The following is a 13,515-nucleotide window of genomic DNA, read 5'->3' on the forward strand; positions in this document are numbered from 1 at the left end:
AGGGGCGGAGTTGGGGCGGGGCCGGGGCCCCATGGAGTGTCCTCTTTTTTCAATGTTCAAATATGGTAACCCTACTCATAACCCCCTCATGAGGCAAGTGTGTAAGCATTACTGCTCTTTCAGAGGTTCTCAAACTTAATTGCATCACAACCCCCTTCTTACAACAAAAGTTACTACACGACCCCAGGATGGGGGACAGAAGCCTGAGCCCACCAGAGTCCCACTGCCCTGGGCAGGGGGACAAAGCCCAAGCTTAGCTGCCCCAGGCGGTGGGGCGCAGGCTTCAGCAAGTCTAATGCCAGACCTGGTGACCCCATTAAAATTAGTTCAGGACCCACTTTGGGGTCCCAACCCACAGTTTGAGAACCACTGTGTCTATTTTATGGATGGAGAAACTGAAACAAAGGCAAAGTGAGTAGCCCAAGGCCACACAGTGAATGAGTATCAAAGCCAGGATTAGAAGAACACAGCCCTGTCTCCCAGCCCTGTGCTCCTGCCAGTAGAAGTGCTTAGGTCTTGTGGGGGAAAAAAAAAACAGGCCCCAAGTATGGCACCCAGAAAACGAGGAACACAGAGTTAGTGGCGACCTCTGGAAAGTTTGGTTTCAGTGAGAGGGCAGAGGCAGGGACAAACTCCCATTCTTTTAACATAGTTTTTTGGTATGTGATGGATGCTTAATTTAAGTGTGCTACTCTGAAAAGTGACTGGGAAAAGATCAAGGGGTTTCATTGGCTCCCACTCGCTATTTCCAGGTCAAATCTCCTCTATTTCCAAGAGAAACAATGGATTTCCTAGCTGCCAACCCCGCAAATCCACCATAAAATCAGAGTCAAGCTGAGCTCTTCTGGCTCACACCATCACCCACCAACAAGGTTCTTTGCAGCTGGAACCAAAGTCCTGATCCCGCAGTCTGCTGCGGGCAGCTGGGTGCACCCATGTGAAGCCCCACTGATTTCAGTAGGGGTCCGCCCAGGTAGATCAGACTGCAGGATCGAAGCCTTAGTTAGCAATTCCGTGGCTGATGTACAAGCCAGAAGGGAATTCAGCTTCCTCCCCCAAAGCTATGTTGGGTTTTCCATGCGAACAGGAGTCACTCAAGTAGAACTGGTTTCTGCTCTACAGTCAGCTGATTTGACTGACTACACTGAGGCTCAGTCTACACGGAAGAGCTTTTGATGTTCTCCCACAATTGCCGTAGCATCAGTGCAGCTCCACGAGTGCTGGCAATGATGGGCGTGCTAGGGCAGGGTATTCTACTGCTCACCTTGTGGCTGGAAGAGCTGTCATGGGGAGAGGAGGAAGAACTGCTGGTATTGTTTGGCTTGCAGCTTGAACTACCATCTTGCAAGTCTGGTTGCTCCATTTTCATACTTTTTTCAGACATGTTTTTCATGTTACTATTCCCAGAGTCTATGTATGGCCTCTTGTTTGCTTTTGTCTTCCCTTCTGCTCGTGCGCCAGACACCCCTGTGACTTCCAAGAATTGTATAGTATAGGGGTAAAGTTTATTCACAAGATGTAGAACCTGTCCTGGCTTCAGCTTCACTTCTTCATCCTTCCCAATATCCACCAAATCAACACTGGCTGGGTTAACTCCCATCTTTGGATAATCAGAAAAAAGCACAATGTAGGAATTGGCATACAAGTATAGACCCTAAATTCAGATATACTAAAACCCAACTACTCCAAACTGTTCTAAGACACCCCTGTCCCTGCAACGCAGAGACAGAAGAGTACATGGCATTTCCTCCACCCCGCTCCACATACTGGCCCATTTTAATGCAAATCAAAAATTGGGTTGGAGGTATAGATTTAGAGCCTCATCCTGCAATCAGAACCGCTAGAACAAACCTGCACCAGCATGAAGCCCTAATGAGCCTAATGGGATCCCACATGGGAACAGCGTCTGGGTTAGCAGAGCTGGCTGGGACCACATACCACCATGAAGCCCTGCACCCCACTGGGCTCTGGGTTGGTGGCACTGGCTGTGACCCCACCAAAGCATGCAGCCACACTGGGATCCTACATGGGTACAGGTTGGTGGAGCTGGTTGTGACCCAGCCTTGCCATAAGCCCCTCTAACCTCAATGGAGCTGGTCCCACATTGGTACAGGGTCCACATTAACTGTACTGGCCTTGACCTCACACTGCCACGGAACCCATGACCCCCATGAGGTCAGTTCCACATGGGTACAGGGTCCATGTTAGCGATACTGGCTGCAGGATCGAGATGTGTCTTCACCTGGTTTTAAGGCCTTTGGCATACTTTTAGGTGCTTAGAAAATAAATAAATAGCAGCTGCATCAAGTCTGACTCCAATATTCAGCATCAGAAACCAGCACCTTGGTTCCAAACAATTGTACTTTCTGATCAGTCTCCTTTATAGTGATATTTGTTTTACTGTGCTCCAACTGCATGGCATCTTTGGAAGATTCTTAGCATAAGCTGGTTTATTTCATTGGTGACTAGCTCTGTGAGAAGATATTGCCATTCCAAATAGGTGTGAGAACAACTACGACAGGCCTAATGCTGCCCTCAGTTACACAGGAGTAATGCCATGGGCAGAACTGGGCCCCATGTTACAAATATTTCAAATAAAAAAAAACAATGAAAAAATATAACAAGGAGTACTTGTGGCACCTTAGAGACTAACAAATTTATTTGGGCATAAGCTTTCGTGGGCTACAGCCCACTTCACCCAATGCATTGAGTGGAAAATACAGTAGCAGGTGTATAGTACATGAAAAGATGGGACTTGCCTTACCAAGTGGGGGGGTCAGTCTAACGAGGCAATTCAATTAACAATAGAATACCAAGGGAGGAAAAATCACTTTTGTAGTGGTAATGAGGGTGGCCCCTTTCAAACAGTTGACAAGAAGGTATGAGTAACAGTAGGGGGAAATTAGTATGGTAAAATTAGTTTTTGTAATGACCCATCCACTCCCAGTCTTTATTCAGGCCTAATTTGATGGTGTCAAGTTTGCAAATTAATTCCAGTTCTGCAGTTTCATGTTGGAGTTTGTTTTTGAAGTTTTTGTTGTTGAAGAATTGCCACTTTTAAGTCTGTTATTGAGTGACCAGGGAGATTGAAATGTTCTCCTACTGGTTTTTGAATAATTCCTGATGTCAGATTTGTGTCCATTTATTCTTGTGTGTATAGACTGTCCGGTCTGGCCAACGTACACAGCAGAGGGGCATTGCTGGCATATATCAGCAAACTCAGCAATGCTCTTCATAGTGCCCTATTAAAGGTACACTCACAAGGTGAGTTAAACTGAAACTTTGACCTACCTTTTCTTTCATAGCTATTTACAAATCTATATAATCCTTGTGTGTTTCTTCCCCAAAAAAGTGTTTTAAAAATTCAAGTGCTTCCAGAAGCTCTGCTGGTGGCTCTAGAGGTAGCATTGTCCTCTTTAAGTCAGTTATAACTAAGGCTAAGTTTGTCATGGATATTTTTTAGTAAAAAAGTCTTGGACAGGTCACAGGCAATAAATACGAATTCACAGAAGCCCATGACCTGTCCCTGACTTTCACTAAAAATAGCCCTGACAAAAGGGGTAGGCGGGTTCAACCCACTGCAGTGTTGTGTGAGAGCTGCAATGTCCACACAATGGCACTATAACTTGGAGCCCCAGGCAGTCTGCATGAGTAGAGGTTTTAGCCCTTCTCAAGTTTCAGCTGGAATCCCAGGATACTCTGCTAAATTATAATGCCCTAAATTTTCAGCTGAATAAAATTTTCATCACTTTCCATCCTGAACCATGTTCTGTTTAAAGACTATTCCCTGGCACCCTAGCACTGCACTTCCTTCAGGCCAGAAGCAATCCTCGTATACAGTGAAACTTGCACTAAGTGCCATCTTCAGCGGCAACTGCCTATCTGAATACAGTCACCGTGTTCCCAATGTTTCTTGTACATTTATATTCAAATTGTAATTAAAGCTTACTCACTAGGCAACCAGCAATTGCTGATCCCTTAGGGGTTTCACTGAATGTAGTTTGCAGCCAAGTATAAAACATTTATCAAGCAGCTGGGGTCTTTGGAGGAAAGATTTGTTTCTAACCAAGTTCAGCGAGACAGCAGTGGTGCTTTTTGGACCTGTAGGCCACTGCATCCAGAGTACGGTATTTGTAGTACAGTAGTGTAACGATTTCTGTGAAAAGCTAGTCTCTCTCTCTGGTAGGTGATCAGTCTAATTTGGACACAAATTAGTTGTGACAAAGCTAATTACCATTAGATGGCCTGAATAAAATAAGTTTTTTGATCTCAACTCTACCCCTAGCAGTCAAGTGTTAGACGGGACTGCAAGGATAACTCCCAAGATGATTAACACACCCAGAAACCCAGAAAAACAAACAGAGGCCTTGTCAAGGCTAGGAAAACAGGTTGTTTTATTAAATATATCTGCTAACCCTGGGGGAGGAACCTAGTAAAGGTGTTAAACCCTGTCTACCCTTCATGCTAAGTAGCGTTTAAAATTGTGTTAATTAAAACACTACCTATTCTCCAAGTCTAGACAGCCCAGAGAGAGGCCACCCCCAGGCCCCAGCAATGGGAGGGGGGGGGAAGCAACATGAGCAGCAGCAGAAATCTTAGGCCATGTCTACACTACAGGACTATAGCACCATAGCAATGCCATAACGTAGACACAGCCCTTTAGTGACAGATGGGGTTTTTCCCATCATTGTATTAGCACCGTCTCCCTGAGCGACAGTAGCTAGGTTGATGGAAGCATTCTTCTGTTGACCTAGCTGCATCTACACCAGCAGTTATGTTGGCATAGCTACAGCTCTCAGGGGTGTGGATTCTTCACACCCCAAGCGACGTAGCCACAACCACCTACATTTTAAATCTGGACCAGACATAAATCTTAGCCACCTTCCAGGATGTTACCTGGTGCAGGGAAAAGGAGTGAAACAGCCCTCCCATTGCAGCATACAGAAGTAGTATTACGGGACTAGCTTATCCACTAAACTCCCCGATTGACCCCTTCTCCAGTGTCTGGACATTTTAGATTGCAAGCTCTGTGATGGGATTGTGTCATCTGCCATGTTTTGTAAAGCGACAAGCATAATGACAACCCTAATACTGGACATCCATAAATGAACATACCTGTTTGATCTTGACATACCCTTTATTACAGTCCGCTTTTAGCTGCACTGAAAAGAAACAAAGCATCAGAGAATTACTTAAACATAGGAGTCAGGCTGCTGGAGTAAATTGGCACAGCTCTACTGAAGCCAAATTCAGCTGGGGATCTGGCCCACAATGTATGTTCCTATTAGCTTTCATCAAATGGGTGAAGATAGAAATATAAATCCTAATTGAACTCACTGGTTCAGTTTATTTAGTTAATTTACAATTAATAAATAATACTGAGAGTCAACACATCTATTTAGAAGCTTTGACAGGTACATTAAAACTGTATGCAGCTCAAACATAGCACCGACCTTGTTTTGAGTTCACATTTTCTGAAATCCCAGATTTCTGTATTAAAGTTGTGTCAACAGGTGTTGCTAATATTCTTCTCCCTAGACAAAATTACAAGCATCTACACAGCAGATTGCTAGAAATTACAATGACACTACTTAACGACTGTCCTGCCTTATCAATGGGATTTGTATTAATGTACATGAAACAAAGTTTCCCAGCACTGGCCTTTCTAAAGTTCCAGAGGTCATATGTGGCTTATAAACCATATGGCTTTTTGACTCGCACCTGTATAATGATTCCAGTCATAAGCAACTGACTGATGCGCCTGAGCAAAGGAGGAAATAGATTGGAGTCATCCCAAGCGTCCACTCTCATAAGCTTGTACAGATTTTTCAAAGAGCTAAGCTTGGTTGTAACATATTCAACAGAGCTTCTTTAAAAAATCTGCAGCTAGCACCATGTCAAGGCTGCTTCCCCACTCTGAACTTTAGGGTACAAATGTGGGGGCCTGCATGAAAACTTCTAAACTTAACTACCAGCTTAGATCTGGTCCGCTGCCACCATTCCCAAAACTAATTCCCTTCCCTCGGAAGCCCTGAGAAACTCTTCACCAATTCCCTGGTGAGTACAGATCCAAACTCTTTGGATCTTAAAACAAGGAGAAATTAACCATCCCCCCTCCTTCCTCCCACCAACTCCTGGTGGATCAAGATCCAACCCCCTTGGATCTAAAAACAAGGAAAAATCAATCAGGTTCTTAAAAAAAAGGCTTTTAATTAAAGAAAACGGTAAAAATCATCTCTGTAAAATCAGGATGGAAAATAACTTTACAGGATAATCAAACTTAAAGAGCTCAGAGGACCCCCCTCTAGCCTTAGGTTCAAAGTACAGCAAACAGAGATAAACACTCTAGTAAAAGGTACATTTACAAGTTGAGAAAACAAAGATAAACTAACACGCCTTGCCTGGCTGTTTACTTACAAGTTTGAAATACGAGAGACTTGTTCAGAAAGATTTGGAGAACCTGGATTGATGTCTGGTCCCTCAGTCCCAAGAGCGAACAACTTCCCAAAACAAAGAGCACAAACAAAAGCCTTCCCCCCCACCAAGATTTGAAAGTATCTTGTCCCCTTATTGGTCCTTTGGGTCAGATGCCAGCCAGGTTACCTGAGCTTCTTAACCCTTTACAGGGAAAAGGATTTTGGAATCTCTGGCCAGGAGGGATTTTATAGTACTGTACACAGAACAGCTGTTACCCTTCCCTTTATAGTTATGACACACCACTTGGTATTTTATAGTTGTACTAGAAGATATGATACCAAGTAAACTATGACTAAATCATATCCTTGCTACAGAACCTTTTATAGAGTTCTATAGCAGTGGTTCTCAAACTAGGTCCGCCGCTTGTGCGGGGAAAGCCCCTGGCAGGCCGGGCCGGTTTGTTTACCTGCTGCGTCTGCAAGGTCTGCCGATCGCGGGTCCCACTGGCCGCATTCGCCACTCCAGGCCAATGGGGGCTGCAGGAAGGGCAGCCAGCACGTCCCTCAGCCCGTGCCGCTTCCAGGCCAATGGGGGCTGCAGGAGCGGCGAACGGCGGACCTAGTTTGAGAACCATTGTTCTATAGAATTTAACAGAGACTGTTACCCTTACTACAAAATGCATATAGTTCCTTTTCAATATATGAAATGCACCTACTGGTACTTCTAGGAACATGAACAATATATAAAAATCAAATTCACTGGAACCTGGAGAGAATGTCAAACTCAGAACACTCTTCTCTATATGAGTTTACAGGTTTTCAACAGACTATGTATAAGACTGTTTTATAAAGATCAATTTCTACTCCTCCTGGTGACAGAAAGGCCATGTTCCCTCATGCCTGTCAGATTATACAGCCCTTTGCGAGCTCCTATAAACAGAATAGCTATAATAGGTAAGCAGCTCTACCTAGAGAGCAGAGATCTTCTGTGGCTAAAAGACCCACTGGATTGGAGCCCCATAACTGATGATTACACAGCGAGCCAGAGAGATGCCTGCTTTGGTTTTCAGAGAGAAGCTGTAGTTCCCATCTGAACTGCCCATCGCTTAAATGTAAGATTAAATCCCAGCTGGGCTTTAGAGTTTACAGTCTATCAAAATAATGTAACCAAACATAAGAACAATGAAACCGAAATGAATCTCACAATCTGACATGATACCATCACAGAATTTCTATACTTGTACCTCACAGGTTTCTTACACTTTTTTTGGAACTGCTGGATTGTCATCAAGCCAGCAGTTGCACGTAAACTGAAGCTGTAACTTACCTTGTTGCCGTGAACACTTCTTGTCTGTTATCTCCGTCTCTGGGCCACGCCCTATCACTACTGTTTTTAAGTGTGGCAGTTTGATTCGCTGACAGCATTTATCTTTCCTCACTAGCCAGCACACCTGCATTATTGCACTGTGGGGGGAAAAAAAAAAAAAAAAAAAAAAACCCAAGAGGAGATTGTCTGGCAGGATTACATTCAGATAGAGATTATGAGAATTTTTCAGGTTTAACTTACATCAGTTAGAAAAAAAAAAAAGCCCCTCGTGGGCCAGGTGCACACTACAGAGTTTTGTTGGCCCCGTTTCAACATAGAAAAAACAAAACACACAGTACGCATTGAACAGGCAGCTATACTGGCAAAACAGCCCCTTTGCTGATATAACCTGTGTCATTCTTAGAAGTGGTTTACCATATTAACAAAATATCTCCTTATGCCAATGTAAGCTGCATCTCCATTAGGGACCACGACAGGAGACTTGGAATTCCTGGGTTCTATTCCCACTAAACCAGGGATTCTCAACCTTTTTTCTTTCTGAGCCCTTCCCCCCACCCCCCCCACCCCGCCCATAAAAACTCCATGGACCACTCGTGCCACAATAACTGTTTTTTCTGCATATAAAAGCCAGGGCCAGTATTATGGTGTAGCAAGAAGGGCAACTGCCGGGGGCCCCATGCCACAGGGGACCCCAGGAAGCTAAATTGCTCAGACTTCGACTTCAGGCCTGGGTGGCAGGGCTCAGGGCCTCAGCCCCATGCAATGGGGCTTCAGTTTTCTGCCTGAGCCACAGCAAGTCTAATGCTGGCTCTGCTTGGCAGACCCTCTGAAACCTGTTTGCAGCCCCCACCAAGGGCCCCTAGACCTCTGATTGAGAACCACTCCACTAAATCACTCATTGAGTGATCCTGATTAAGTCATGTAAGACTCTGATGCAATTTTCCCAGGATGGGGTCATCCTGAAATTACTGGTGCATATTTACAACCTGAACTATAGATTAAAGATTCTTTTTGTCATCCTCTCCTCCCCCCACCACCACATTTTTGATCCATCTGCATGGCTGCAGGACAACTGCTACCTATTATGCTGAATAAGTCAAGCGACTAAATATAATTACATATTTGTATTGTGAGTGGGGGTTTTTTAAACTACACATATAAGCACATCTTAAATCATCTCACTCAAATTACGATGTGCATTAATTTTCCTACTCGAAAAAACCCTAATCATGTTGAAATCTAAAAGGGACAAAGTTTGACAGAATATAGAAAGTACCTCTCAAACAGCGAATTATGTCTGTACTACTGTCCAGCATGGAAAGTTCTCTCTGGAAAACCTCCCATAAATTACCGGTAACCATTTCATTTTTACTTGACATACCTTACTGGATAGCTACAAAAACAACAAAGAGTCTGGTGGCATCTTAAAGTGGCACAGATTACTGGATAGCTGTTATTTTACAGATGATTTTGTATCAAAATTCAAAACAGAGCAGTTAATTTTAATATTAATCAGTTACCATGTCATATGGCTCAAGTACCAAAGAAGTGCCATTATCAGACGAACATAGGATTGCAAGTGGCCTTCTGAGTCACTGAATCCAGTCCTCTGCAATTGCAAGCAACCCTGTCATATAATCCTATTTACAAACTTATCAAGCTCCCTCTTAAAACTACTGAGGGGAGGGATAGCTCAGTGGTTTGAGCATTGGCCTGCTAAACCCAGGGTTGTGAGTTCAATCCTTGAGGGGGCCACTTAGGGATCTGGGGCAAAATCAGTACTTGGTCCTGCTAGTGAAGGCAAGGGGCTGCACTAGGTCCCTTCCAGTTCTAGGAGATAGGATGTCTCCGTTAATTAATTAATACTTTGGTTATTTGCCCCCCCCCCCACTACTATTGGGAGCATGTCCCAGAACCTCACTCCTCTGATAGAAACCTTTTTCTCATTATCCAGTCATAATGATGTACTTCATGGTACTTCAGTGTCTATATTGAGTAAAGAAAAAATTTTCATGAATAAAAATGAACTCAAGTGACTGAGACAGGCAAGACCTTGCCAGCCGACAGTGCACTAGAACAGCGTTTCTGAAACTGGGGGTACTCCAGGGGGTCTGTGGGCCCCTCTGATCAACTCCTCCCTCTCCCTCCCACTGCCTCCTTTATGACCGTCCGTGCCGCTTCCGGAAGCGGTCAGCACGTCCCTGTGGCCGGGGCAGAGGGTCTCCGCATGCTGCCCCTGGCCTGACTGCCAACTCCACAGCCCCCATTGGCCATGAACTGCGGTCAGTGGGAGCTGCGGGTGCAGTGCCTGCAGGCAGAAGCAGCGTGTGGAGACCCCCTACCTAGGAGTTGCTGCCAGAGATGTGCCAGTCGCTTTTGGGAGCCGCAAGAGGTAAGCACCGCCCCCCTCACTCCATCCCACAACCCTACCCACAGCCTGCACCCAAACTCCCTCCCAGAGCCAACACCCCTCACTCCCTCCCACACCCCACCCCCTGCCCCAGTCCTGAGCCCCTCCAGTATCCAAACTCCCTCCCACACCCAAACTGCCCAGAACCCGCACCTCCTCCCGCACCCAAACTGCCAGCCCAGAGCCAGTAACTCTCACTCCCTCCTGCACCCAAACTCCCTCCCAGACCTCATGCCCCCTCCAGCCCTTCAACCTCCTGCCCCAACTTGGTGAAGGTGGGGGAGAGTGAGATACAGAGGGAGGGGGGATGGAGTGAGTGGGGGCATGGCCTCGGGAAGGGGGCAGGGACTGAGCTGGGGAGCTTAGGGATCCCTGAAAAATTCCAAATCAAAATGGGGGTCCTCAGGTTGCTAAAGTTTGAGAACTGCTGCACTAGAAGAATGTCTATTCCAATAGCTTTCAACCTACAAGGAAGGGACATAACATGGAGCACTGCTGTCAGAGATATGAAACTGGAAGAGAGATCATCACAGTGCTGAGTAATACTTGGTTTGTACAGCTCATCTGGTGACACACAAAGCAGATCACTGTTAGTTTTAATCATTTACTATTGCATTTTACAAAATAGAGTAAAGGTCTTAATTCAGCATGCTCTACTCAAGCAGAACTTTGATTAACGTCAATTGAAATTTCATTCGGGTAACAAGCATGAAAGAAGGGCTCTGTTCAGCCCCAAGATATGTTGACTAGACCAAAGAAATAGGGGCAGAGAGAAGTTATGTTAGTTTATATTTTACAGCACTAGGTAGTGTTTCTACACTATATATTACCTATTTATTGTACTGACAGGGATGGCAGGGGGGACTGCAAAAGTTAAGGGATCAGTATCTCCTCGGTGGGTATGAATCACTTCAAGCGGGGTATGCTGACACACAGTCTTCCTGATTCAGAGACAGTGGCTATCTCCATGTAAAATCCTAGGGGAAACAAGGCACGTGTCTATATTGAGGTAACTAACTGAGGTAAACCAGAGGTGTGGGGAGGGTAGAGAAAAGGGGGGGGGGTTAATAAGGTTGTCCTCAACACTAGCTACACTGAGAAAAAGCTACCTGTGCTTTGTCTCTACTAGGATTTATACCTGCTACTGTATCTTCCACTCCATGAATCTGATGAAGTGGGTTATAGCCCACGAAAGCTTACGCCCAAATAAATGTTAGACTCTAAGGTGCCTCAAGGACTCCTCGTGGTTTTTGCGGATACAGACTAACATGGCTACCACTCTGAAATCTACTAGGATTGTACACTGAGATAGTGTTTTCACATTGAGATAGCTTTCATAGAATCTAAGGCCATAAATGACATTTAGTTTGACCTCCTATATAGCATAGGCTATTAAATTCCACCCTGTTGCTGCAGTCTTGAGACCATTAACTTGTGTTTGGCTAATGCAGATCTTCCAAAAAGGGATCCACAATCTTGATCTGCAGACATCAAGCGAGGGAGAATTCACCATTTCCATTGGTGTTTGTTCCAATAGTTATTCTAAATTTGTGTCTTAATATTTATTTTAATTAGTCAGGTGTCAGTTTCCAGCCTCTCTCTGCTAGATTAGAGTCCTCTAGTACCGGTATTTTCTCCCCATTAAGGTACTTATACACTAATAAAGTCACCTTTCTATCTTCTTATTGTTAAATTAAAGAGCCTGAGCATTTTATGTCTCTCATTGTAAGGCATTTTCTCCAGACCTCAAAGCTTTGTTACTGGCTTTTTTCTGCACCCTCTCCAATTTTTCAACATCCTTGTTAAAATGTGGACACCAGACCTGGATGCAGTATTCCAGTATTGGTCTCACCAGTGCTGTATACAGAAGTAAAGTGACTCCCTTACTCCTATTCACTATTCCCAACATCACACTGAGATCTCACATTCAGTTGCTTGTCCACTATATAGCCCCTACTTCCTTTTCAGGAAAATTGCTTTCCAGGATATAGGTCCGCATTCTATAGGGTTGACCTGTAGTCTTTGATCCTAGATGTATACCTTTGCATTTGGCTGCATTAAAACATGTTTTGTTTGAATGGGCCCAGCTTACCAAGTGATCCAGACGGCTCTGTCTGAATTAGAATTATTTACTACTTTGCCAATTTTTGTCAACTGAAAATTTTATCAGTATTGATTTTATATTTACTTCCAGATCAATACTGAAAGTATTGAATGGCATTGGGCCTAGCACTGATCCCTGAGAACCCCACTTCTTTTAGCAGTGAAGACGTAGCTAACATGAGTGCAATGGGTCTTTTGGAGGGTTAATGGTGCTCTCTCTCTCACACACAGCACAGGACAGCAGCATCAGGACTCCTCCCAAGTTACACTGATCCAGTTATACTGCTAAAACCCAACGGGGGACACACTTACAGGAACACCTTTTGGGGGTTAACTTATGAAATTTAAGCTAAGCTGAAAAAAAGCCAGAATGAGACTGTCCAAACAGGGGGAGGAGTTATAACAGGATAACTGTTTATATCAGTTTAAATTCACACCTCAACTTACACTGCTATAGCTTGCCAATGTAAGCAATTTAGATCATTTGTTTTTAAAACAGATTTAGGGCTTGTCCACACTGGTACTTTACAGCGCTGCAACTTTCTTGCTCAGGGGTGTGAAAAAACACCCCCCTGAGTACTGCAAGTTTCAATGCTGTAAAGTGCCAGTGTAGACAGTGCACCAGCGCTGGGAGCTATTCCCAAGGGCTCCCAGCGCTAGTAGCTATTCCCCCCATGGAGGTGGTTTTGTGCTGCGATTACACAGCCACCTTAAAGCACTTCCGCGGCAGCACTTTAACATTGCTAGTGAAGACGTGCCCTTAATGATGTAGTTAAACTGGTGCAAACCTCTGCTTGGACACTTTAAACTTGGTTTAGTTTAAACCTGTTCCTATTCAGCTTAACCTAAACTATATAACTACAGCAAAGAACTTAGTAGAACTGTCCCATCTGGTCAAGGCCTTAGAATGGGGCAGCTCTGTACAGGCCAGGCCTCAATCACAGCATATTATACATCCACCTTGTACTAAAACAGAACCAGCCCCCCTCTCCCCCCCTCCTCCTCCTCTTCTCCCCTCCTCCACCACCCCCAGCCCCCCTCTCCCCCCCTCCTCCTCCTCCTCTTCTCCCCTCCTCCACCACCCCCAGCCCCCCTCTCCCCCCCTCCTCCTCCTCCTCTTCTCCCCTCCTCCACCACCCCCAGCCCCCCTCTCCCCCCCTCCTCCTCCTCCTCTTCTCCCCTCCTCCACCACCCCCAGCCCCCCTCTCCCCCCCTCCTCCTCCTCCTCTTCTCCCCTCCTCCACCACCCCCAGCCCCCC

General features: G+C 45.1%; 1 protein-coding gene across 6 annotated transcripts in view; it reads right to left on the minus strand.

Moving 5' to 3' along the window:
* APTX (aprataxin) overlaps positions 1 to 13,515 on the minus strand; it is a 39,044-nt gene that overhangs the window by 19,635 nt on the left and 5,894 nt on the right. For 5 of the 6 annotated variants that reach the window (XM_034773074.1, XM_034773072.1, XM_034773073.1 and 2 more), the window contains 4 exons: positions 7,744 to 7,880; positions 5,454 to 5,534; positions 5,116 to 5,162; positions 1,265 to 1,600 (listed from right to left, as the gene is read on the minus strand). In XM_034773074.1, coding sequence (XP_034628965.1) covers positions 1,265 to 1,600; positions 5,116 to 5,162; positions 5,454 to 5,534; positions 7,744 to 7,880 — 601 coding nt within the window. The remainder of the gene's footprint in view (positions 1 to 1,264; positions 1,601 to 5,115; positions 5,163 to 5,453; positions 5,535 to 7,743; positions 7,881 to 13,515) is intronic. The other variant, XM_034773075.1, reaches the window with a different exon arrangement.

The sequence above is a fragment of the Trachemys scripta genome, chromosome 6, assembly GCF_013100865.1.
Source record: "Trachemys scripta elegans isolate TJP31775 chromosome 6, CAS_Tse_1.0, whole genome shotgun sequence".
In the NCBI taxonomy this organism is placed as follows: Eukaryota; Metazoa; Chordata; order Testudines; family Emydidae; genus Trachemys; species Trachemys scripta.